Raw genomic sequence first — 27,177 nt, 5'->3', positions numbered from 1 at the left:
AACCACATGGTTTTGTTGGTATTTAAACTATTTAAATATGAAATATTTCCAAATAAGCAGTTTTGTTCATTTTTAGAACAGAAATAAAAGATTATGCCAAAATGATAAGATTTTTTTTTAATTCCCCCTTTTATTCTTGAGGATATTATTTGAATATCCCAAAAATATAAAAAAAAAAATTTAATTCATAAATTAAAAACATTCTCTTTATTGGAAAGGTATACTACAATTCAAAAGTTTGGGGGTCAGTAAGATTTTGTAATTTTGAAAGAAGTCTCTTATGCTCATCAATTTCTTTAAAAAAAAAAATCTTGCTGACCCCAAACATTTGAACGGTGGTGTTCAAGTAATTCTATGAATGACTTGCATTTTTTGTGTATTTTAAATAAAGTCATTGACCCCTATAGCAAATTTCCTGAAACTGTTTACATTTACAGTCTTTCGTGGACAACAGCTGTAAGAAAAAAGGTTGACTTTGTTTGCAATATTATATGAAATGTCTCGCATACAGTATATCTGTACCACTACCTCTTCTGTGTCTCATGGGTACGTCAAGCATGTTATGAATTTTAAAGATAATGCTTTGAATGTGTATTCTACTTAGGCTCAACCATAAATGCTAGAAAGAATTAACAAGCCGATTAATGAATAAATAAACGATTCGTAACTGAAAATAAGTCTTGGTCTTTGTGATGATTTCTAAGCAACAGTATATAGTATCATCATTCAAGCTGTTATGAAACAGATCTGCACTAGAATATCCACTAATCTTGGTTCTCCCTGGATCTGGCTTTACTGGGAATGTGCCAGTTGGCTGGTTCTAGTGTGTAGCTGCTCCAGGCTCAGCTGTTGCTTAGTGAGTTTGTGGGCAATATGTGCTCTCTGATTTGCTCCATCAGTGGAAAAAGCCCAGCGTTGCAGCCTCATTTAACGACTTTATTTAACCAGATTTGTGGTTATTTTATACTTCCCATGACGCTACTTATATGCTAAAAAGGCAATGAGGGCAAATCTTTCTGAGCACCTCTTCTCTGTAAAGTATCAGCTGCTGCCATTCTGGCAAGTAGTTTGTTGTTTTTAGTAATACTACAAGAAACAGGTCACTGAGTGTGAATATGTTCATTTTAGTGACCTTCATGTCAAAAATCTCTTCATGCACTATGTAATTTTGCAGGAGACTTTGGTGCCAGTGTCTCTCATACTTAAGGTTCTTCTTGAAGAGCCACTTTGCAGTCAAACAGATTGGCACATGCAGAGGACAGCTGTGAAGTGGCAATAACAATCGTGGCTCTCTACTGATGATGATACTGTTCTGCTCTCCATGAGTCCTATTGCAGCCAGTCACCAATTTAGCTCTTCACTAGGAGTCATACATTGATCTGACCTTTTGACACAGAACAGACATGATAGTCATGGAAAATTAAGGCAGTCAGTAAAGAAATGTGTCCCAAAAGAAATCTCTTCCGTTAGATCATAGTTAGACCATGAATATTTTGTTCCTATTTACTCACCTTCAAGCTTCTGTTAGCAAAATAATGCAGTGGGTGGTGATTTATAGAGCCAAGCTACAAGAAAAGCACAATAAATCTGTATGATCCATCCATGATAGCTGTCTCTGAGGAACAGACCAAACTCTTCCCATCTGCCAGAGCTCTTAGATCTCATTTGCATACGTTCAATTAAAAAGGACATATTAGTGCACCAGGTTTGTCGATAAAAAACAAAACACTCAGTATTAATATATATATTTTTTAGTAATTTTATTTAAATTATTACTAATTTCTATTTTTTCATACAATTTTTGTAAGCTTTTCATCTAATATTGATATTTTATTGATTTATTTCAGTTAATAAAAAATATTTTAATAGCTTCAGTTGAAAATAAGAACACTGCATCTCTGGACGTACAATGATGTAAAGGAGCAATAGGTGATTCACTAGCAATCACTATGTTAAGCTGTCTAAATGTATTTTTATAAAAATATAATCTGTGGAAGGTGTAGGACCATAAAATGTTCGTTCAATCATTGCATTCGTTCCTAATGAAATGATAGCATGTGTTCCCTATCAGTCAACGTGTTTGCATACCACTGCGGAGCCTGTTCACGCAAACATCATGGGCCCTATTTTAACGATCTGAAACGCAAGTATCAAGCGCGAAGCGCAAGTAGCTTTGTGGGTGGGTCTTGGGCGCTGTTGCTATTTTACCGGCGGGATAAATGACTCTTGCGCCCGACGCAAGTTTAAAAGGGGTTGGTCTGAAATAGCTTCATTATTCATAGGTGTGGTTTGGGCATAACGTGAAATAAACCAATCAGAGCGTCATCCAACATACCCTTTAAGAGCAGGTGCGCATGTTGCATGGCGGATTGTTATTATTATGGCGGATTTACCAGGCGCGCGCCAGGAGCGGTTCACAGCCGAGGAGACCAACGTTCTTGTCAAGGCAGTGAAAGACAGAGAAGTGACATTGTATGGGGATGGGAGATTTTTTTTTTCCTGGTTCTTGACGGACAAACTAATTTGTCAGATGTCCATATATACATATGTGTCTTGCCACTATTGGGCAAACAGGTCTGATCCGTCATTACTACAATTAGCCTGAAAAATTTGGGTAAATGTGTAAGCTAGATTTAGGCCTACATTTATTTACATCTTCATGGACACCACAATGATTTCCCTCATGTGTTAATATTTTTCCTTGTTATAATGTATGATTTGCAAAAATAAAAACTGCTGCATCTGTGTTGATGAGAGAATCAAAGTGTATGTGCGTTGTGCACCCGCTACATTATGGCCAAGCATGCGCGCTTAAAATAGCATTATGAACAATGCGCAACGCGCCACTGACTTTAGACTAGGTTTTTTCTGGTCAGTGGCGGAATTGTTTTCTGGAACTGCAAAATAGCATGAGGGAAAGTTTGCGCCGAAACACGCCTCCTTTTTGCGCCGACCTGCCCAGGAAGCGCAAGTTCATTTCCTAGTTTACCGATGTGCGTCTGTGGAGGGAAAAGCCCGCTTTGCGCGGGTGCAAAATAGGAATGATACATGCGTCAGTGTACAAAGTCATTTGCGCCGGGTGCAAGATAGGGCCCAAAATGTCATACTGTAGCGTACAGACAGAGCGAGAATGGCAGGCAAACAGATGTTTACGTCCGTAAGTGTAGTAGTGTTACTCACTGTACTGTTACGTTTTCTCACCGATAAATGACACATGATGTAATCCAATAAAGTTGTCTCTGACTGTCTCGCTTCTGGTCTGCGCTTGGAAGCGCATGTGTTTTGGAGGAAGCGTGGCTTTGGACGGCGATTTGCAGGGAGGGTGGGTTCTTATGCTTTCAATGCTAGCAGGCTAAAGTTAGCATTTCCCAGATCACCTATTGCACATTTAAGTCATACACTGAAAAAATTGGTGTATAAACAATTTTCACTTAAAAATGCTTGATTGAACAAATGAATACAAAGAGATGGCAAGTAACATATTGAATTGAATTAAAAAAATGTAAAGACTGAAATAGTATATTTTCTTGTAAAACGTACTCCAATAATCTTGCTTTTATTTATTAAATCAGCTTTTGCATTAAAAACATTCCTAAAATAAAACCAGCATGTGAAGTATTCAAGTTGAATCTCTTGACTATAGTTCTTTTGCTCAATGGTACTTTCTGACAGTTAGTTGGCCTCTTCTAGTTTGTTCTTGTGTGTCATGTTCACAGTACCAACTCCAACACATTTTTAATGGCTTTCTCCTGAAAATACAATGTAGTCAAGTCAAAGTTCACCAATTAAGCGCCGCTCTTCTGCCTCGCCTCTCAGGGGCATGAGATAACTTAACTGATGTTGATATATGAAGGTACAGATTGTTGTGTTCAGTCTGAGGCTGTGTCCGAAAGCGCATTCACTCTTGAGTAGATACTTATTTTGAACAATTGGTTACATCACGACCGTTTAAAAAGTATGTTCTATGTTTGTGTTGTATAAACGTAATCTGGACGTACTACATTCGCCATGAGACCTTTTTGTCTACCCTTTTATGAGTATTGTGAATTCAGACGGCCAAAACGCATTAGAGTTTGTTTAACTTAGACGGCCTATGTTTCCATCTAAGGTTGTTTTGTCACATACTATTTTTCGCCTACTATAAGGGGCTGTTCACACGACACCGTTTTTCACCTAAACATTTTTAAATTTTTATGCGTTTTGGCCGTTCATTTACACGACAACGGCGTTTTGGGTGCCCGAAAATGCAAACTTTTGAAAACGAGTTTCAAAGTGCAAGTTTTTGAAAACGGTCTCCTTGACCTTGTAAACAACAAAAAACTTGAATCTCTGAAGACGATGACGTCATGCACGTTCGTATTACGCGTTCAGTCTACTGTTTTATCGCTATCTAATGGCTTGGCAGCAGAATAAAGCATTTTTAGTATACTACGCAGATCCGTGTGAATGGGGATCGTTTTGACAATGGGGTCGTCTGTACATGGAAAACTCAAGGGAAAATATCTCAGTTTTAAGCATATATTAAGCATAACACGTTTACATGTTGTCGTGTAAACATACCCTAAGTATGTGATTTCGGTTACCAGTTGCCATGGCTTTTCATTATATGACTAATTAAATATCACCTGTTAGCATTTTAGTTTATTATCTTGTGTTTATAAGCCCTTCAGTTCATTTACTTCTTTGTCTGGTGTTGGTTGTGTTTTAGTACCCACTGTTGCATTGAATACTCTCATTGAAATACTGCTTTTGTTTTTTTAAAGAAAGGGGAAAGAGAAGATCCAGTTTAAATGAAAGCTGCATGTTGATGTTGTCTCAATGGAAGTTGTCAGCAGTAAACAGTGTTCACTAGCTATGTTTCCATCTAAGGTTTTTTTCCATTCATGAACAAAGAAGCACTGTTTGCATCCCATGTGTTCGAGAACAAAATCGTCACTTTCTGGGAAATTGGCGCAAAATGTCTATAATAAAATGGAAGCCACTGTGGTTCTTTTATTATAAAAGACTTGTGTCTCAGAACATGCAGATGCAACGCAATAAACGCTGTCATGCTACCTGTGTCTGTATGCTGGTGTTTGTGAACAATCGTGTGAGACAGTTCTGGGAGGTCATCAAATCATGCTGATTTTCAGAATGATCAAACCAACATTTGAGATGCTGTGCAATGAAATTGGTCTAATGGTTAGTCCAGTTATCCAATCAAATCCACTGTTGAGGCAATTTGCTTCCATCTTAGTTTATACTATAGCTTGTGCAATTTTTATTGCAGTGTTTAAAATGCAATGCTTTATTGATTTACATTCTGAGTTTGTTTTTAAACCTCTAACCCTGTAATTATTAAAGTTGGCATGATTCATTAAACAGAAGTTGCAGAATATTCGTTTTTGGGTGAACTATCTCTTTAAGCACTGCTTAAAGATCCTACAACAGCCTTCATAAGCTCCATCACTTCAGTCACCACACTGAGACGTAACAGGTAGTTGTCGTCCTTTACCGAATGTTTCCAATCAGTCCTAATGGAAGAACTTGTAAGTTAAAGCATGCTCAGTGAATTGAACAGAGATGTTGCCGCACAGCAGACTTGTGCCTCCAGTGAAGTAGGTCCAATTAGGATCTAAGACTTTCTCAATAACAAGAAAAGTAAATGTTAACTGTTGTTAAACAAAGGCCCAACATCACACTAAAGAAACTCCCAATGCATATTGTACTGATTTAAATGAAAGAAAGAAAGAAAGAACATTAATTAGAGTTATTTACAACACTAAATAAATTAATTCCAAGCAAGCTGCTTTTTTTTTAAATTATGCAGAAATTAAGAAAATAATATTTAATTTAGTGTATTTAGCCAAGGCAGGAGCTGTATATTTGTATATGATATTTAAAATATAAAATTTCCAAGCACAATAGGCTAAAAGAGCTAAAGTTGAGACCAGATGTGATGGATATATGTGCATGGCTACAGGGAAAAAAATATCTGTGAGGATATTGTAAGACAAATAGCCTAAAATAAACAACTGAGAGTGTAAAAATCTATGTTTTAGTTATAATAATAGCTATTTTGTTATTATTTGTGGTGAAACAATTTTAAACAAGCTCTTCCACTGTTTGAGTAATGTTTAGAGCCTTTTGGGAACGACTTGAGTAGATTTTATTGAATTAATAGATCATCTTCATCACCACCATATATATCATATGGGTTCATAAAGGGGCGATAAACTGTTTAATGTAAATTTATGACGTGTTACTGTCACCACTGAACGTGCTTCACATTTCCCTCATGAAGCAACCTTGAGGATACAAACCTCTGATGACGGTTATTTGCATTTGCTTGTCAGTGTAAGTGTGGCGGAATATGCGCGTTGACAATAATGCCAGCAAAAGACCCGCTTATCGAAACACTTAAAGGTAGGTTTCATATCCCATATATCATACGCATAGTCAAAGCTGTATCTGACCTTCGATGTGCTGTTTTATGGTTATTGATCAGTTGTTCTGGTCACGCAACAGATGATGAAAGGCTGTCTGAGAGCTGTTAGCAGCGCCTGTTGTTGGGAGATAAATAACAGTTAGATAGCTAGCATACTTGTCTTGTTTTGCGCACTCCGAAACCCCGTTTTGAATTAGTAATATTGAAGTGGCCACACTGGAGAGGATATTTGTATTGCTGCTCAGTGCTCTTTAGGATATAGCTAGTCTGAGTTACTATATTTTCCGAATTTTTTTTGTAAATCTCGGGAGCCAAACGTGGCTTAACATTTGTATACTAAAAAAAAGAGTAGCCTATTAGTCTTTTAAGTATTCACACTGATTAGGAATGCTAACAGGGTGGAAAGTCACCATGATATCAAAATGGACTATTTTATTTAATATTGAGGCATTTGGCCTGATTTATTCGTGCACACATCATCAGCCTATTTTTTAAATGCGTGTGCACTCATAATCTTTAATCAAAACATCTCTTTCTCTGATGACCTGCAAGGGCGGGGACAACCTGTCACTCGAATGAGATTCCCTCCATTTTTTTTCTTGTTCGAGAAGCAGTTTAACTCAGATCTTTTTACAATAGGGAATATTGTCAATATTTAACACATTTCTCTCTGCTAGTCTAAAAATACAACCAAAACACACAAAGCAAAAGCCAGTCTGGAGCAGCGTATATGAGTGCAGCGAACAACAGAAATTTCCTCTCTCCGCTCCAGATCCATCTCGTTTTATCATATTCCTGGCAACCAAGTATGCCAGTGTGTGTTGTTTTGATCTGGTTTAATGATGCAAGGGTTATTCCACGTACCTACATTACATTTTGTGGTTAAAAACAGAAAACTAATCATTAACCATAATCCTCCCTGTTTATTCCAAGTGTGCATTTTGAATTTGAAATCGGAGGGCACTGTGACTGACTCCAACCCACACCTGGCATCCTGCTGTGAGCTCCTGGAACTTATACTGCAAAAGGGACTACAGCGTGAGATCCACACACCAACACACACACTCTCCTGTACACCTGCACATTTTCACCTGTCAGCAAACACAGGGCACAAACTCAAATATGAGCCATTATTACACCTGGCACACATTATGAGAAAATACATACACATTATAGGATGACATTTATTGCTGTTTACAGATAACAAGGATGTGTCTATTGACAATATAGCCTACTTTAGAAATTTGGACACACTTAACTTAATTTATGTTTCCCATGACGTTATAACCTGAATGTTTAAGCTTAAATGCTTCAAAGTAGTTGTACACAATAAACTGTACACATAAATTGTCTACATATGCATTTCTTTACAAAATATAGAACAAAGATAGTGAAAGGAAAAGCAGCCAGCAAGTGCATGCAAAAACATTCCAAGCTAATTTTAATTATATAGTTATTAGTAGCAGTTTGTCTCTTAGATAAAAAAATAAAATAAATACAAGCAAATAAAAGTGCATGTAAAAAACAGTATTATTATATAATGAAATGAATGCTGCATGTCATTCATGTTTTTAGAGCCTGTTCTCAGCTTAGCACATAGAGATTACTGGCATTGTTTCGAACAGCTTCTACAGCACGACACATGTGGCAGGTGAGTCTTTATGCACTCATTGCTTCTCATTTTTAGCATAATTTACTATAGGGTGAAAGAAAATTTGGGATTCAAGGTCTAATTAAAGGCAGGGCAGGCGATCCGGGATCCAGAAATGTTTTAAAAAAATGTTTTTATGCTGGTTGAAAGTCTCTTCACATCCTGATAGCAATCACTAAGTTAAGTGGTCTAAATGTATTTATATATCGTCTGTGGAAGGCATATGACCATAAAATGTTTGTCCAATCATTGTATTCGGCCCGAATGCTTCAATAGCAACACTATCAACTCAGAAATGAATCTGCAGCAGTCAGATAGTACAGGTCAGTGCTCATAAGATTGTTTATGTTGATTATTATTGTAATGTTATGTGCTTTGAGACATGAGGTAGTTAAACGCGTCTCTCGTCACGCTTTCCCCTGCTGTACGAGTTCATGTGTTTTGGGGGAGGCGTGCTTTTGGAGAGCAATCTGAAGGGAGGGTGGGATCTTATGCTTTGAAAGCTGATAGCATCTCCGAAAATTTCCTACCCTACCTTTAAATCCAGGACATAAACAGTAATGTAGGATTTTGAAACATTTAAAATGATAAAACATTATGGAGCAATATAAATAAAAGAGGTAGTTTTTGTCTTTTCTAAATTGTTATTCTAATAATTGCAATAACAATATATATTACATCATGATGCTTCTATTTTAAAAATAACAGATTATGATTAATCACAACCACAATTTTTCTGAAAATAGTGCATCTTAATGATCAGAATGTTCTGTCTGCCCATGAAGGTTGAGTTCAGTCTCTTTGGCAGTGCAACAGACCACAGCCTGCAGCAAACTCATTACATCTCAAGGCCGAGGACGCTTCTTCATACGGCTCATGCTGATGAGGAGAACCCTGGGAAATGTAGTAAAACACCTGCTGCACACAAACAGAGTAATCGAGGTTAGTAGACACTCACAGAGTGATGACTGAATCTCGTATTTTTACAGAATAATCAACATCATTTACTTTCTTTGCAGTGGTATTGCGCCAACTTTTCTATTCTTAGAAATGAGGAGTTTGTAGGTGAGTTTTTGGTTTCACAAACCATCCAACTTTAGCCGTTGTGTTGTTTTGTTTTGTTGTTGCTGTAAATAGTATCCCAACTGTTTCCAAACAGAACCGTTTCTTTCGCTGTCTATGGTGTTGTCAGAAATTAACTTTAAGATCAGTATTGAGGTATGAACCACTAAGCCTGTGTATTCACTATTATTATATAATATAATATATATATATATACAATGTGCTGAGATTGAGATTTGTTGCTGTAATTTGTTGTTTTTTCTGGGAACTTCCTCTCTGTGACTTTAATCTCAGAACTGCAGTTTCCTGGATGAAAGCTGGCTGCTCCCGGTACAATCTTAATATTCTGACATGCTTTGTTTGCCTGTATGTGCATGAAGAGGTAATGTTGAACTGCATGTTGCAAACCTTGCTTGTGTTTTAGGTGTGTCAAATCTATGAAGCTGTTCCCTGTCGGGAGCTGGGAATGGTGCTCAGGTTAGCATGTCGGCATGTCTTTTCAATTCTGAATGCTGCATTTGTTCGTAATTTTAGTGCAAATCATTTTTGTTCACATTCTGATCCCCCCTTTTGCTGTCTGTGTTAAAGAAAGTTGTGCGCAAATACACAGTGCAAGTTTTTGATTGTCTAGATGATTGAACAGCAAATATTCCTAGTTAGTATTCCTATTCATATCCCATTTTCTTTCTAAAGGTACCTAGATGGACGTGTGTTTGTGCTGGACCTGCTTCAGGGTAGTCAAGCTCAGGCGGATATGTTTGCCGAGCCTGGTGACATCATTGATGAAATCAATGGGATATCACTGAGGAATGCTAGTAATGGGCAGGTCAGAATAAATCGTACCCATAAAATGTGTCCCTACATGACCTAACATTCCAAAATAAATATATATTAGATTGCTTCTACAGACAGCCTGATATATGTGTACTCTGTTCTCTGCTTTGCCTGAATTGATTTAATAATCATGATAAGCTTCTGTGTTTCCATTGTGTTTGCTTATTCTAATACTCGTTCTTCACAAGATGTGGCTCCTGTCACATCGCTTTAAAGGAAAAGTTCATTGAAAAATGAAAATTTTGTCATCATTTACTTGTTTCCAACCACATATTATTTTCTTTCTTCTGGGAAACACTAAAAGAGATGTTAGGTACAATGTTCAAGCTGCTTGTTTCCACGAAGTGGATGATAATGCATAAATGTAAATGATAATATTAACTGCACATGATTAAAGTACCATTAAAGTTATTCAAATGATTCATATCATTTACACGCTATATTTCAAGACCCTATAATAAGTGTTAGTTCACCAATTTTTTTTTTATTCTGTCATCAATTACTCACTCTCATGTCATTCCATCTAAACCCATAAGACTTTCGTTCATCTTTGTAAAACAAATATAAATATATATTCAAGGAAATCTGAGATTTCTGTGCTTCCATTGAAAGTCTGCTCACCCAAAACTCTGACGGTTCAAAACGTTCATAAAGAGATTGTAAAATAGATTTGATGATCTCTTTATGAATGTTTTATAATGTTTTGGGTGACTTGACTGAGACATTAAAAAAATTAATTAAAAATATCTTCATTTGTGTCCTGAAGATGAGCGAAAGTCTTATGGGTTTGAAACAACATGAGAGTAAATAATTGATGACAGTATTTTCATTTTCACAACTAATGTGACAAACAGACCAAAATTAAAGTTGTGTAGTGCTCAAATCTGATTTGCACCAGCATTTTAAAGTTGACATGAAATGAAAATTCACCCTATTTTCCAAATACTTGTTATTGATCTTATTGTGAACATATATGTGTGTTTCATTTGTAAAAAAAAAAAAAAGAAACGAAAAAAAAAGTTGACTTTGTAATTTTAATTCAAATATCATAACTCGATCTTCCAGTGAAACAACATACTTCTCCCTGGTGATTTATGCCAGTTTAGTCGACCGCAAGGTCCAATCGACAACTGATGCATAGAACAAGTCGATAATTGATAATCCGATAATCACTCAGATGTACATCACAATACAGTGTAGTATAAAAGATCTGTCACTACTTCCGTTACATCGCGACTTTAAAATTGTCTCTGCAAATATGAACAAAAAAAAAGATCAACAAAGGTACTGTAAAGACCAATATCTGACTGACAGGCCACGAACAAAAAAAAAGATCAACAAAGGTACTGTAAAGACCAATATCTGACTGACAGGCCACACACTTTTCCCCCTCCAAAGGCAGGTGTGGTTTTGTCAAAGCTGAAGAGTCAGCCACTTTCCATTCACTTTATACGTTGGAGAGGAGAAGATGGGTCCATCTATCAGCCGCTGGTCAAACACTTACGGAAACTCAAACAGGAAAAACCCTCGCTTCGGTTTGGTCCAAAACCCGCCTCTCAGCAGGACAGAACTGCGGGCCAGAAGAGAGGGCAGACGCAGTGTGTGAAAGACGGCAGGTACTCTCAATAAAGACTTCACGCATGTTTGCAATTGTATTAGTCACAAATACCATAAACAGTCTGGCCTGTTTGATCGTGTTTCATTAACAGGATCCTGTACGCTGTACACCTCTTAGGAAAAGCAAACATAGGAATGGTACAGTAGTTGTGTAAACATCTCTCTTTATGGTGCTCTTGCTTCGCTTAAATCCATGCATGTGTATTATTTGAGTCAATATGTGATCCGAAATAGTGTGATTATTGAATATCAATGTTATTTGTGTTGAATCTTAAGTGTGGAGGTAAGGATGTTCTGCAGCATGCCATTCCTGAGGTTCTGGAGAGCAAACAGGCAAGAAAGGTACATCTACAATTAATCAAGTGAGTTTTATGTAAAGAGATATATGTAAGCTAGTTGTGACATCTGTATGATTTTTCATGCATTCTTTCTGATTTTGTCATACAGGAAGTACTGCTGGATGTAAAGGAGACTCATCTTACCTGCATAGAGAAGTCCAATAAGCAGGTTTGTATTATTCAGTGTTATATATGTATAACCATGTAAGATATATAATTTTAAGCCGAAGTCTCTCCTTTTGATTAGGAGCTGTTTCAACACCACTTCCCTGAGATATCATGTGTTGGGAGGTTTGGAAGCCAACCTGATTTAACCATTTTTGCTTTCTGTTTATTGTAAGTATACTTTGAGAAACTGTTGTATAATTGATGTCTATTCATATATAAGTAATTCAAATTAGATGAATGGCATGCTGTTTTATGTCAAGCTTTCTTTCTGGAAATATCAAATGTTTCTTTTTTTAAAGTCGGGCTTTCAGCATTTGATAGGGTGTTGGAATTTGAATAAATGCCAGGCGGATTATGAGTTTACGGTATTAGATTACCGTTTATCTGCATTCCATTTTCTTATCAGTGACATTTCCTTCCAGGCTTTGTGTTTTTGAACTTGGATTTTCTTGGACATTCAGTACTAAACATTTAATTGGTTTCAGGGATTCACCACAGGCAGGAAAACCAACAGGCTTCTGTTGTGTGGTCCTGCAGGCTGCCACAAGTAGTGAGTGTGAAGAGATTGTTAACCGTATAGGTGAGTTTGAAACCACCTTAATTCATAGTGTTAAAGTAATAAAAGGATTCTTATTTCAAATGTCAATCACTTTAGAAGTAATTTGTATATTTTTCCCCCCCCACAGCTGCTGGGTTTAAACATACAGAATGGTTTGTATGAAAAACCCAGAATTTAAGTGGACTGGACATCTTTTGTAGTTTCCATCATGTGTTTTTTAACACTATGTATTGTCATATATTCTAATGTATCATAACAATATAGTTTATTGTTTGTATTAGTATATATGATAGATAAAACCTTATTGTAATACCTTATATTTGTGCTATGTTGTTTTGATAGAAATACATGAAACACTGAGTCAGTCAGATTTCATGCCTTTATTACTTTGTCACTGTTATATAATACACAACTATTTTAAAACTCTTTAAAAACAACAGGAAATTTAAATAACCACTAAATTAAATGCACACATAGGGGTCCAAGAATATTGAAAATATGTATATACATTTAAACCTGGAAATAAACAAGGTTGTAGGATTTTTTAAAAGTAAAACAGACTAATTAAATGTGTCATACAATTAATAAGGAATTAAAATTCTATATTCTTTCAAGTTCTCTAATCAAATAAGCAAATGTATGTCACTGAACATGTAAACTCGATATATTTTTTAAAAAGATACTATTTTTGCTTCCATCGAGGCAGAAGATGTTTTTAAGAATATTTTAAGTGTAAAAATAAAAAGCAAACATCCTCAATTTGTCATGCAGTATTTTTTTATGAAGAAATCAATATCACGTTTGGTGGCCTTTATCTGCGACTTTGAATTTGAAGCACATCTCGTTCTTGGTTTGGGGATTTACCTCTGTTCATTATTTCTGACTTCACTCTCCAACGACCAAGAACGAATCGTTCTTTTGACTCGATTCCTTTCAATGAATCAGTTGAGCCGATTCACACAATAGGTCTGAACCATTCCTGTACGCATCGAACTGAACAGTCCTAGTGGTGCTTGAATCAAACTGTTCGAAAGAATCGATTCTCGCGCTACTATAACGTCATCACAATGGCCCGGAATTTCCTCTTCGCCAGATCTGGCGCATGCGCACATCGAAAAAGAATGCGGACTTCGCAGCTCTCCCAATATTAAACTGTTTGATGGCCATAATTCGATAAATCATGTCGAAAGCACCATCTCAGCCCGGTTCTTCGGGTGCCGCTGCCAACCTGGGACCTTCATCGTCCTCCTCCTGCTCCTCACCCTCGGCAGGTGGCACGACGTCCCCCGCTAACGTGCTGCACGCACAGCCCGAGAAACCCCAGCACTACACGTACGTAACGAAACACCTTTACACCCACCTGATTACACATGCAAATCACATATTTCATGCACCACTAATTTTACACGCCTCTGATGCGTATTTGTGGGCTCTGGTGATGAGCTGGATCAAGAGTTGTGTTCTGTGGAGGCCTGGTAGTGTGATATTATGCATGCATGCATTGTATCGGGATGATGTTTTGAAGGATACACTTGAATGATACAAGAGGTCTGGTGATTTGTAAACACAATAAAGGCAAGCTATACAATGCTTAGTCTGATATGTTATGGATAGTGAAATTGTGGTTTAAGTTACGTCCAATATTTTGATCTCTGCTTCATTTAACTGATAATGAAGCACCACACAAATAGGTTCCCACATTTTATGACCAATGAATTTGCCTGATTTTGTCGTACACTTTCTAGTCATTTACTACTGCAAAATTATCAATGAAAATTGAACAAAGAGCAAAATTTAGTTGGTTAAGCTTTTTATCGCAGAACACAACCAAAACATTTATATCACTATAGACTTTTCAAAGACATTTTAAGATTTTATTAATCAAGGCTTTAACCACAATTGACATGGACAGTATTCAAGCATAACCAGATAGATACTATAGAAATCCCTATAGCGATTTATATGACATTGCCATGTTATTTTAACATTTTTTTGGACTTTTCCAGTTGTTCATGATTGATTACTGGGTAAGGTTTTTAAATTGAGGAGATATTGCACCTAAGCATAACTAGACACACACATACATACACTGCCCGGTCAAAAAAAGTAACTGTTTGGATTTAAATAGGCAAATGCTTAAGAGTCTATGATTGGATTATTATTGTAGTGATCATTATGTTTTTAGCATGTTATATGTTTGGCAACAGTTCCTCTAACCCTAATTGACGGAGTGTGTAGCTTTTAATTTCTTAAACAACCATGCAGAAAGACACATCATGATTCATCAGGCTCAAATTGTGAAAGAATGGTTGGGAGGAACATGAAGAATCATTTTCACACATGAATTGGCACCTCTGAGTCCAGACCTTGGGATGTGCTGGAGTGCTCGACTCTTGCTATGTCAAGATCTTAACCAAAAATGTATGCACTTCCTGATGGAAATAACATCACAACATTTATGCTCCCTCCCAAGCATTCTTTCACAAAGCTACACACTCCATCGATTAGTTAAGAACTGTTGCCAAACACATAACATAAACACAATAATCACTGCAATAATGATCCTGTCATAGACTGGCAGTTGCCTATTTAAATCCTTTGTTTTTGGCTGGGTAGTGTGTGTATATATACTGTATATATCACAATTACAAAATTCAAAATTTTCTATGACTGTGCAATGCCTGAAACAGGCCAAATTTGGCAACAAATTTCCAACTTGTTCATGTCTAGGTACGTTGTCATGCAGTGTTTTGTCAGTTCAGGTTGTAGCTACACCCCTTTAATCCGTCCTTGCGCTTTATCTTCCTTAATTTTTCATATTCTACTTCTTTCCCCTCTTTCTCTGTTTAAGGTATCTGAAGGAGTTTAGGACGGAGCAGTGTCCCCTATTCGTACAGCACAAGTGCACTCAGCACCGGCCCTTCACCTGCTTCCACTGGCACTTCCTGAACCAGAGACGGCGGAGGCCGATTCGCAGACGAGATGGAACTTTTAATTACAGCCCTGATGTGTACTGCGTTAAATACGACGAGGGCGCAGGGAATTGTCCTGATGGAGATGAGTAAGAACCAGCAGATACTCAGTTTTTTAAGCCACAGTGTCTGAATTTATGTTGATATCTGTCTTTAATTTACTTATTTATTTCCAGGTGTCCGTTTTTGCACCGAACAGCCGGAGACACAGAGAGGCGGTATCACCTGCGGTACTATAAGACTGGCTCCTGCATCCACGAGACCGATGGGAAGGGCCACTGCAGTAAGAACGGCCCTCACTGTGCCTTTGCTCACGGCTCCCATGACCTGCGTAGCCCTGTCTATGACATCAGGTAGGGACCAGGGAGTTGACTTTTAAAGCAATAGTTCATCTGAATATGAAAATTGTCAACATTTATTCATCGTATCGTTCCAGAACCTATATTCGTTCTCTTCTGTGACACACAAAAAGTTGTTATTTTTAATTGAAGTCATTTATTGTATTGCATCCACATTTATTATTATGATTCACTACCATGTACTTTGGCATTGATAAGATTTTATTCACATTTTTGAAAAGTCTGTTATGCTCACCATGGCTGTGTTTATTTGATCAAAAATACAGCAAAAACAGTATTATTGTGAAATATTATTACAAGCTAAAGTCATTTTAATTTTTAAAATTTTAAATATATTTCTTTTTAATGTTATTTATTCCTTTGATGACAAATCTAAATTTTCAGCGTCATTACTCCAGTCTTCAGTGTCACATGATCCTTCAGAAATCATTCGGATATGGTGCTTAAGAAACATTTATTTTTATGTTGAAAACATTTGTGCTGCTTAATATTTATTGTGGAAACTGTGATACTGTTTTTCAGGATTTTTTTATTCTTTGTTTGATTAGAAAGTTCAAAAGAACAGCATTCATTTGACATAGAAATCTTTTAACATAATTCTTATCTTTACTGTTATTTTTTCTACTGTCACTTTTGATCAATTTAATGCATCCTTGTTGAATAAAAGTATAAAAAAAAAATTAATCGTACTGAACCCAAACTTTTCATTGTGGATATTTATCTTAGTTTGACATTTAAATTTTTAATTTCGTGTTCAGAGAGGTTCAGGTATTAGAAGCCCAAGCTGCAACTGGATTGGTTGAGGGAACATCTGGAGAAGGGCAGTCAGGAGTTGTGGCCAGCACTGCACTCATAGAAAAGACCCTGAGTGAAGATCCACGCTGGCAAGGTGAAATCAGCCTCTATACATACATGCATACACGCACTCGACTTGAATATGAACTAAAATGTCACTTTACATTTGTGTCATTCTTCATGTCGTTCTTTGCCCATTTCTCTTCATGCAGACAACAGTTTTGTGCTCTCCCACTACAAAACTGAGCTTTGCAAGAAACCTCCTCGGCTGTGCCGTCAGGGCTATGCATGTCCCTACTATCACAACAGCAAAGACCGCAGACGGAGCCCTCATAAGCACAAATACAGGTCTGAACAACAAGAAAACCTAAAGAGATAGTTCACCTCACAAAAAACTGGCAGTATTTACTCACGGTCATGTTATTCCAAACAAGTACACCGTTATTTTTTCTGGGGACACAAACTAAGAATCTTTATCTAGATCATTTCCATACAACATCAGTTCAGGGTGATGGCAAAAGGACAAAAATGCTCTATTTTATATTCCATGTGTTCTAAAGTGATAGCTTTTCATGAAGAAAATACCTAAATTTAAGCTGCTATTCACTAATATTCACCAAACCTTTAGGTTTGGTTTAACTTTAAGAAACTTTGACAGAAATATGTTACTATTATATAATTAAATGATGAAATTAATTAAATGATGATTTATTATTATTATTCAAAGCAATGTCATTCAACCAAGATTTTTTTTTTTAATTCATGTTTTAATTTACACAGTGTACAAGTTATGTTGTACAGCACCTTATTTGACAGATTGTTTTTTTTTTTAAATAGATTTATAAATTGAAGGAAACATTTATTAAATTGAAGTAAAAATGTATTTATAAAAATAAAGTGTTATGAATTAATTTTATTAGACACCATTTATAAATGATTATAAATGTATTTATTTTATTGGTTTGCATTTTTTAATTTCCGAAATCATTTAAATTCAGTCATGAAATTAATTTGTATATATATATATATATATATATATATATATATATATATATATATATATATATATATATATATATATATATATATATATATAAAAAAAACGGTTTTGGTTTTCAGCCAAGTGCATCCTGGATTTTCAGTTTGAGTTTCGGTTTTAGTTTTTGGGTGAATTATTCTAGATTCCCAAACTTTTTGGTCAGCAGAACTCTTTTACCCTGAAATATTTACTTGGAATAACTTTTAAGTTAATATTTATGTAATTTAACAACACATGTTCACGGTTCTCTGATGTTAGTTCACTGTTGCATGACATGTAACAAGCTATTATTTTAATTTTAAAATGATTCTGAACTATTCGTTTAAAAAGTATTGACAAATCAGATAGCTATGTGTGCAATCCCATTTGAATTAACTTAATTTCCTGCTCTGTCGGATGGTGGCAGACATCCTTCATGCTAATAATGTTTGTTTGTTCTTGAAGAGCCCTGCCGTGTCCCTCAGTGAAGCACAGTGACGAGTGGGGAGACCCCAGTAAGTGTGAGAGCGGAGAAAGCTGCCAGTACTGCCACACGCGGACAGAACAGCAGTTCCACCCGGAGGTATTTCACACTCAACCTAATGGAGCTGAACTCTGTTTAACATCAACATTTACAGCAAGAACAAGGACATTTATGAACCTGATCTAATCAAACTGTGCCTATTTGATTATGCTGTGCTTGTGATGCTCGTTAAGGTTGCTATTTTGTTTGGCCCTTTGGCTTAAGTGGCTCTTTTTTAGGTTATTGATTAGTTGTGTTACTATAGCTCTATAGCTTTTCTAATTCATAAGACATACGATTTTAGACCCTGGAGAATGACAAAACGGGCAGAAAAAAGCAAGAAATAATTATAATTTACGGAGTTCTACACATGACATGCCGGAAAAATATATATTGTGGCCACGAATTAAGAATTCGTTCCCACAACATACTAATACATCTGCAGACCAGACTGGCCACAATTGAAATAAAACGAGGGAACAAATTAGTAAATCATGGCCACGTCTTACTAAAATAAATGAGAGAACTAATTTTTTATTTGTGGCCACGATATATATTTTTGTCCACATGTCATGTGTGGGGCTCTGTAATAGCTAATATAAAACTGATTTACTGGATATTTAAAAAATATTTTTAATCACAATTTCTACCCGATTAAATATTTTAGAGCTTGGCACATACACAATGATTATTCTGTATAAAAGTGCCTATGGCGTTTTAAACCGTTGTTAAGGGGGTAAATTAAATATGAAGAATCTTGATTTTTAGTTGTTTTAATGTATTTTAATGCTTGTTTTATCTTATTTAAAATTATTTTAAGTTATCTTGAAGCCTCTTTGGATGCTTGCTGAGGCGCCCTTGTTGAGAACCATAGTTATACTCTATTGTAGAGAAGAAACCAAACCACCCTAGCAACCGCATAGCAACACCCCAATATTTTTTGGTTCTTTTTAAATAAGCAAGCACCACTAGCATTTTCTTATTTTCCTAATAATTAATGTTTTCTTCCACAGATCTACAAATCCACCAAATGCAATGACATTCAGCAGAGTGGCAACTGTCCCAGAGGGCCGTTCTGCGCTTTTGCTCATTTAGAAAGTAAGGTTACATTTTGGAAAGTTATGTGATGACACTATTAACACTATACATTGTATTGGATGTTTTATATCTGTTGTAAATGTGAATGATGGTGTGAAATATTTCATTTAGTTGTATATCATGATCGTGTTGTTTCCGTTTTGCTTCTCAGAAGTAAGTGTCAGTGATGAGCAGCTGGCCGCACAATGCAGTTCACCTCTTGCAACTTCCTGCCCCAATACCTTTGAAGACTTCTGCCAGAGTGGCCCGAGTGCCACCACAGAGGAAGGGCTGCTGGGAAGGGTTCTGTTTGAGGAGTCCTCCAGTCTTGATGCCTGTCTAGGAGGAGAGGGGGGTTATGGGAAAGCCCCTGGGTTTGAGAGGGAAGACCAGGTAAAGCAATAACACTTTCTTAATTCTTTTATTTGAAGGCCTCAGTTTGAAGGCATCGGCATTCTTGGCACAAACACTGTCATGGAAATGTTTTTTCAGGCCAGGATAAGTCATAAAATGAGTCATCCCAAACTATACAAAGTACATTTTTTGCTCTGCTCTATAATATTTAATTGGCTATAAATCCAAAATCGCTACTGTTAAAAAAAATTGGGTTAGTAAGATTGTTTATAATTTTGAAACAACTCACCAAGGCTGCATTTATTTGATCAAAAATACAGTAAAAACTGTAACATTGTGAAATATTATTAGAATTTAAGATTTTAAAACATAATTTATTCCTGTGATTGAAAAGCTGAATTTTCAGCATCATTGCTCCAGTCTTCAGTGTCACATGATCCTTCAGAAATCATTCTAATATGCTGATTTTCTGCTCAAGAAACATTTCTTCTTATCAATGTTGAAAACAATGTGGAAACTGAGAAGTCAGTCTTGGTAAAGTTGGTGACATTTGAGTGAATTCCAAGGATTGATACTTCACATACAAATTGAAATATTGAAATAAGTTGTTTTATTTGAACAATTTTCATATCTTTCATATAGGCCAAATATAGAAGTTTTTCAATGGAACATCGCAGCAGAGACATTTCCTCCATGCACAGCAAACAGGTATTAGTCGCATTGATTCAAAACAGACACAAATGAATGAAAACTACAAATAGGCCTGGCACCTTTTGTATCATTCCATGTGTTGTCTTCAGGATTTGTTGGTGTTTCTGCCTGTCGGCAGTCCTCTCAGTATGTCCTCGAGCGTACCTTCCAGCCTGGCAGCCACCCCACCCAGCCCTGCACCCCCCGGCCTCTCTTCAGGCATGAACGCCAACGCTCTTCCTTTCTACCCTACAAGTGACACAGTTGAGTCTGTAGTGGGTAAGTGATTGGTCAGGGTGATAGTACACCCTAAAATTTAATTAAATGATGTTACTAAATATATTAGGTACACTATGTAACTTTTGCCCCTTTTAGCATTTAAAAATAAAAACGAAACCATACATTTTGCAGGAGAAAATTTCTTTGGTTGTGCTTCGGCTCTGCATGACTGTGCAGAGGAATATAGTTCTTTCTCATGACTAAAAAAAAAGTGGGTGAGAGATTATCCTACTGCTCACAAAACATTCACTACTAGACTTAAGAGATATAACCATTTTAGATGGAAAGGATCTCAATCTGACTAGCTGAAGATGTTACAGTAGCTTTACTCATTAATAGACACGGTACTTCCTTGAAAATAAATTCCAATACAGCGCTACAACAAGCATAACGTAATGACCCTTCACATTAGATAATGTTTTACAATGAACTCTGTTAGAGAGCTACATATGGCAATTTATCTGTTCAATAAAATACATAACTCACCTGTTGAGTACTAACAACGCCATCTCCGCTTCACCTTTACAACATTTCAAATCCCTTAGTTCTCACCATCTCCGAAAAACCAAGCCAATGTTGATTCTTGTTTTATTACGAGCTCTGGCACATCCTCTTTTTTGCCAGCAGACTCTCCTCTGTTTGGCGTTTGTTAAAAAATGGGTGATTCCTCAGAAGTTGGAGATTTAGCTGCTCCATGTCAAACTTTCTCGCTCATTGTGACACACAATACATACGAATGCATTTAAATATACCTTGAGCTTTACTATTGAGTAGAATGAATTATGAATGTTCTGTATGTTTAAAACAACATATATTTCTCCTCTTCACTAGAATCTGCCCTGGATGATCTGGACCTGAATGACTTTGGAGTCTCAGCTCTTGAGAAAAGTCTGGAGAGTTCGGCTCTACCCAGCATGGGCCTCATGTTAGGTTGGTGACGACTTTACAGTTTTATCAAAAAAAGATGATAGGATAGCGTTGCTGCTGCAGACTGTAGTGTCATAACCTCCGAAATTCAGCTTTGACATCCATCTTCAATTGTGTTATTGTTTTCCCACAGGAGGCAGTCAGTTACAGAGTTCAGCACCTGTCAACATCCCTGGCTCCCTAAGTAGCCCATCGTCTTTCAGATCACCCTCACCTTCTCCACCAATCAGAGCTCACCATTCGCCATTCCTCTCAACCCAGTTGTCACAGCCCAACCAATCAGAGAGCAGCTTTTTGGGGACCTCCCATGGTTCTTTAGGTTTGTGTTATTTTTTTATGGCAGCTGACTGGGTTAATGATGTGTTAAAGGGATAGTTCACCCAAAAATGAAAATTAGCCCATGATTTACTCACACTGAAGCCATCCTAGGTGTATATGACATTCTTCTTTCAGACGAATACAATCGGAGTTATATTAAAAAATGTCCTGGCTCTTCCAAGGGAGTGAAGGGGCACCATTTTTTTCTGAAGTCCATTCAAGTGCATCTATCCATCATAAAAGTGTCCCAAACGGCTCAGAGGGGTTAATAAAGTTAACTTAAAGTTAACCTTCTGAAGCGAAGCCATGCGTTCTTGTAAGAAAAATGTCCATATTTAAAACTTTATCGACTAAAATAACTAGCTTCGGCCGTACGCAAGTCGACTTACGCCAAAAGAGTCACATTTGACGATGTATGACTTGGGATGTAGGAGTAGTGTATTGTTTGACGGTTCAAACAAAAGGCTGGGCAACCATGTTCGTCATTACGTTGTGCGGCAAGTTCAAGGGTTACTCTTTTGCCGTAAATAGATGCGTACGGCCGTCTGCCGGAAGCTAATAATTTTAGTTGATAAAATTTTAAATATGGACATTTTTCTTACACCAATGCATGGCTTCGCTTCAGAAGGACTTTCATCTTAAACTCTTATTAAGCAGTATCTGCTTTTTTGCAAGGCTCCTGCTTGATAACGAGTTTAGACCTCTTGTGAAATAACTAGGTCAATATTCGTGTTTACAGCGTATATAGCGGTCACATGTAGCATTACATTTAATTATCAGTTGTCTTTTTAAAACAAAGCAGTTTTGTTTTGTTGTAATGAACTGGATAGACAATGCAGTGGATCCAGTCTAACATGATTTTGTTTTGTTTTTGTAGGTTTAAATGGCATGAACAGCAGTATTTGGGAACATTTTCCGACAGGCCAAAGCTCGCCGGGTACCCCCCCTGCCCTGCTCTCCACGGGGAGCATGTATGCCGAGGCGTCACGTCTCAAACAGGAAGTGGAGGATGCACACAGGGTGCTGAAACACTGGGACCACAGCTGGAGACAGATGGCCCAGGTCAGACTCCATCTCTGTGTGTGTGTGTGTGTGTGTGTGTGTGTGGCCTGGTAAACCCTAAATTTTGGGGACAAAATGTCCATAGGCCAAGTTTTGGTCCCCATGAGGAAAACAGCTTATAAATCATACTAAGTCATGTTTTTTGAAAATGCTGAAAGTTTTCTGTGATGTTTAGGGGTAGGGTTAAGTGTGTTAAGGGTTAGTGTAAGGGATAGAATATACAGTTTGTACAATATATAAACCATTGTCTATGGAAGGTCCCCATAATACATGAAAGCACAACATATATGTGTGTGTGTCAAAGGGAGACTGTGTATTTTAAGGACCATATTTCACACTTTTATAGCGTATAAACCATTATGTCTATGGATATATAAACCATTATGTCTATGGATATATAAACCATTATGTTTATGGATATATAATCCATTATGTCTATGGAAAGTCCCCATAATACATGAAAACACAACATATGTGTGTGTGTGTCAAAGGGAGACTGTGTATTTAGGACCATATTTCACACTTTTATAGCGTTCCCCCCCCAAGACCTCATTTTACACCCTTTTTCTGACTCTAAAAATTGTCTATCCTGTTTGCATATATAAATTACCAATACAGGTCCTTCTCAAAAAATTAGCATATTGTGATAAAGTTAATTATTTTCCATAATGTAATGATAAAAATGAAACTTTCATATATTTTAGATTCATTGCACACCAACTGAAATATTTCAGGTCTTTTATTGTTTTAATACTGATGATTTTGGCATACAGCTCATGAAAACCCAAAATTCCTGTCTAAAAAAATTAGCATATTTCATCCGACCAATAAAAGAAGTGTTTTTAATACAAAAAACCCCCCTCAACCTTCAAATAATTATGTTCAGTTATGCACTCAATAGTCAATACTTGGTCGGGAATCCTTTTGCAGAAATGACTGCTTCAATGCGGTGTGGCATGGAGACAATCAGCCTGTGGCACTGCTGAGGTGTTATGGAGGCCCAGGATGCTTCGATAGCGGCCTTAAGCTCATCCAGAGTGTTGGGTATTGCGTCTCTCAACTTTCTCTTCACAATATCCCACAGATTCTCTATGGGGTTCAGGTCAGGAGAGTTGGCAGGCCAATTGAGCACAGTAATACCATGGTCAGTAAACCATTTACCAGTGGTTTTGGCACTGTGAGCAGGTGCCAGGTCGTGCTGAAAAATTAAATCTTCATCTCCATAAAGCTTTTCAGCAGATGGAAGCATGAAGTGCTCCACAATCTCCTGATAGCTAGCTGCATTGACCCTGCCCTTGATAAAACAGTGGACCAACACCAGCAGCTGACATGGCACCCCAGACCATCACTGACTGTGGGTACTTGACACTGGACTTCAGGCATTTTGGCATTTCCTTCTCCCCAGTCTTCCTCCAGACTCTGGCACCTTGATTTCCGAATGACATGCAAAACTGAGCAACAGTCCAGTGCTGCTTCTCTGTAGCCCAGGTCAGGCGCTTCTGCCGCTGTTTCTGGTTCAAAAGTGGCTTGACCTGGGGAATGCGGCACCTGTAGCCCATTTCCTGCACACGCCTGTGCACGGTGGCTCTGGATGTTTCTACTCCAGACTCAGTCCACTGCTTCCGCAGGTCCCCCAAGGTCTGGAATCGGTCCTTCTCCACAATCTTCCTCAGGGTCCGGTCACCTCTTCTCGTTGTGCAGCGTTTTTTGCCACACTTTTTCCTTCCCACAGACTTCCCACTGAGGTGCCTTGATACAGCACTCTGGGAACAGCCTATTTGTTCAGAAATTTCTTTCTGTCTTACCCTCTTGCTTGAGGGTGTCAATGATGGCCTTCTGGACAGCAGTCAGGTCGGCAGTCTTACCCATGATTGCGGTTTTGAGTAATGAAACAGGCTAGGAGTTTTTAAAAGCCTCAGGAATCTTTTGCAGGTGTTTAGAGTTAATTAGTTGATTCAGATGATTAGGTTAATAGCTCGTTTAGAGACCCTTTTCATGATATGCTAATTTTTTGAGACAGGAATTTGGGGTTTTCATGAGCTGTATGCCAAAATCATCAGTATTAAAACAATAAAAGACCTGAAATGTTTCAGTTGGTGTGCAATGAATCTAAAATATATGAAAGTTAAATTTTTATCATTACATTATGGAAAATAATGAACTTTATCACAATATGCTAATTTTTTGAGAAGGACCTGTATTTACAGTCTGTTGTTCATCATGATAGACCAAGTTTCAGAATACAAATAAATGCTGGGCTGTAATATGTAAAAGCACTCATGATTGTGATGACACGACTTCTGAACAACCTTTTCTGTTAACTGCCACAGTCATTGGCCGTCTTAAAAGCAGACGCAGAGGAAGCTCGTCACGTGGTGGGGCAGCTGGGAATGGAGGCGGAGCGAGCGCGGCAGGCTGAAGTGGAGGCGCAGCAGCAAGCAGCTCTCCTGGAGGAGGCGCTAGAGAGCTTACGGCACGCAGAAAACCCACATCTACAGCTTCACCAGCTACAGTTACTGCACAGACTTCCACTCAGCTCCATCTGCAGCCTGCATGCACAGATCTGCTCCTGCTTACGCACCGTAGAACAGGTCATTCACACACCTGAGAAATTGAAGCTTTTATACTAATTACTTAAAAGTAGTATTATATTTTACAATGGTAACACTTTACAATAAGGTCTTATTTGTTAATGCATAAATTAACAGTGAGAAATTAACTTTTACAGCATTTATTAACTATTGTTAATATTAGTTAATAAAAATCTTAGCTCATGTTAGTTCACAGTGCAGTTAACTATTGTTAAACATACAACTTTTGATCTTAAAAATGCTGAGATTAACATGAACTTAGATTAATAAATGCTGTAGAAGTATTGTTCAGTGTTAGTTAACAAATTAAACCTTATTGTAAAGTGTTTAACCAAGTGTTAAGTGTTAAACCTATATTATTTAAAATACTAATATAAATAAATTAAATATAAAACAAAATGACATTATTTAAAATAAATTGTGCTAGTTTTTTGTAGTCAGTTTTAATTTGAGGGTTATTTTATTTAGCTATTTTCTTTTTTCTGAACAACAAATATTGCAATTGTGCTTTATATTTTAAATACAATATTTTTGTGATAATAAAAGGGGGGACATGTTTCATTGCCATAAAAATAATGTGAAAATGTAATTTCATCTTTTTTTCTGTTATGATTCTGGTAATATGTGACCTGAAGATTTCTTCAAGGTTCACTTAATAATCTGACTAATAAAGTAGAGCTATATTAGATTAATACTAAGGCATTTTGGACTGTATTTTAATCTTTCTTCTCTCTGTGCCTCGTTCCTTCTTTCAGGCTGTGTTCAGGAAGCAGAGATTGTATTGTCTATCTTGCGATGAGATGGGATCAGTGACGTTACCATGCCAACATGGCCTTCACTGCGAACGATGTGCATCCTCGACAGAATGCCCGCTGTGTACCGAACACCAGTAGAGCATGAATATCCCACCGTCATAAACTCTTGACGTAATTCTAATGCTTTAATCCAGACACTAAACATAAAGCCTGACCCCTCACAGGATCTCATTTGGATATTGCCGAAGTTCTCGGTTTAAAGCGGGGGCTAAATGTATCCTACAAAGCCCAAATCTAAAAGAAATGAAACCACCTCAGCCTTATCTTGGCTAAAAGCTGAGACTTTATTGAGAAATATGATCTTGTTAGATGCATATTGACCATATCAATAAGACATGCCATGCCATATCCTTTACACTAGCATGCAATCAGTCCTAAACCTCAGTGGGACCATTTTCTTCCTCAAAAAGAAAAAATTATGACATACATGATCAGTTTGTGATATTTTCATGTTTATTGTGGGGACAAAACATCACATATATAATAATATGCCTATGTCTCATTGTAATCATAATTTCCCATGTATTAATAATTGAGTTAGTGCTTAGATGAAACGCATTGAGAGATTAAGGAACCATTTAAGTGATTATCATACCAAATTCTAATATTCCCTATATGCTTTATGTAGAAGCATAACACATACAACACATATATAGTAAGACAATCCTCCCCCCCCCCCCCCCCCCCCCCCCCCCCCCCCCCCCCCCTTTTTTACATCTTTAAGTTGAAATGTCCTTCCAA

General features: G+C 37.1%; 2 protein-coding genes across 3 annotated transcripts; both read left to right on the top strand.

The window, feature by feature from the left end:
• Nucleotides 1-6,195: 6,195 nt before the first annotated feature.
• On the top strand, nucleotides 6,196-12,887 carry si:ch211-250n8.1 (uncharacterized). Of its 2 annotated transcripts, XM_056245451.1 has the most exons (16): nucleotides 6,198-6,405; nucleotides 7,361-7,465; nucleotides 8,003-8,078; nucleotides 8,864-9,020; nucleotides 9,098-9,143; nucleotides 9,238-9,296; nucleotides 9,435-9,470; nucleotides 9,565-9,617; nucleotides 9,834-9,966; nucleotides 11,373-11,590; nucleotides 11,684-11,729; nucleotides 11,868-11,933; nucleotides 12,039-12,098; nucleotides 12,177-12,265; nucleotides 12,583-12,677; nucleotides 12,784-12,887. In XM_056245451.1, exons 1-16 carry the CDS (start codon nucleotides 6,369-6,371, stop codon nucleotides 12,816-12,818), a joined length of 1,311 nt encoding a protein of 436 aa, XP_056101426.1. In that variant the 5' UTR covers nucleotides 6,198-6,368; the 3' UTR covers nucleotides 12,819-12,887. The 2 variants fall into 2 exon arrangements, with proteins under 2 accessions (XP_056101427.1, XP_056101426.1); XM_056245452.1 differs by lacking the exons at nucleotides 12,583-12,677; nucleotides 12,784-12,887 and having other exon boundaries at nucleotides 6,196-6,405; nucleotides 11,868-11,953; nucleotides 12,177-12,266.
• Nucleotides 12,888-13,524: 637 nt separating this feature from the next.
• On the top strand, nucleotides 13,525-27,098 carry unk (unk zinc finger). The gene is made up of 15 exons (XM_056245450.1): nucleotides 13,525-13,988; nucleotides 15,508-15,717; nucleotides 15,805-15,981; nucleotides 16,746-16,876; nucleotides 16,995-17,130; nucleotides 18,266-18,383; nucleotides 19,337-19,421; nucleotides 19,573-19,793; nucleotides 20,397-20,462; nucleotides 20,555-20,723; nucleotides 21,555-21,653; nucleotides 21,784-21,969; nucleotides 22,846-23,030; nucleotides 25,361-25,621; nucleotides 26,377-27,098. The coding sequence occupies exons 1-15, from the start codon at nucleotides 13,837-13,839 to the stop codon at nucleotides 26,512-26,514; spliced, it is 2,334 nt and encodes a 777-aa protein (XP_056101425.1). The 5' UTR covers nucleotides 13,525-13,836; the 3' UTR covers nucleotides 26,515-27,098.
• Nucleotides 27,099-27,177: the final 79 nt, after the last annotated feature.

The sequence above is a fragment of the Rhinichthys klamathensis genome, unplaced genomic scaffold, assembly GCF_029890125.1.
Source record: "Rhinichthys klamathensis goyatoka isolate OS25496 unplaced genomic scaffold, OSU_Roscu_1.1 h1tg000030l_1, whole genome shotgun sequence".
Taxonomy (NCBI): domain Eukaryota; kingdom Metazoa; phylum Chordata; class Actinopteri; order Cypriniformes; family Leuciscidae; genus Rhinichthys; species Rhinichthys klamathensis.
The sequence above is the reverse complement of the archived record's forward strand: the minus strand, read 5'-3'. Positions and strand labels throughout refer to the sequence as shown.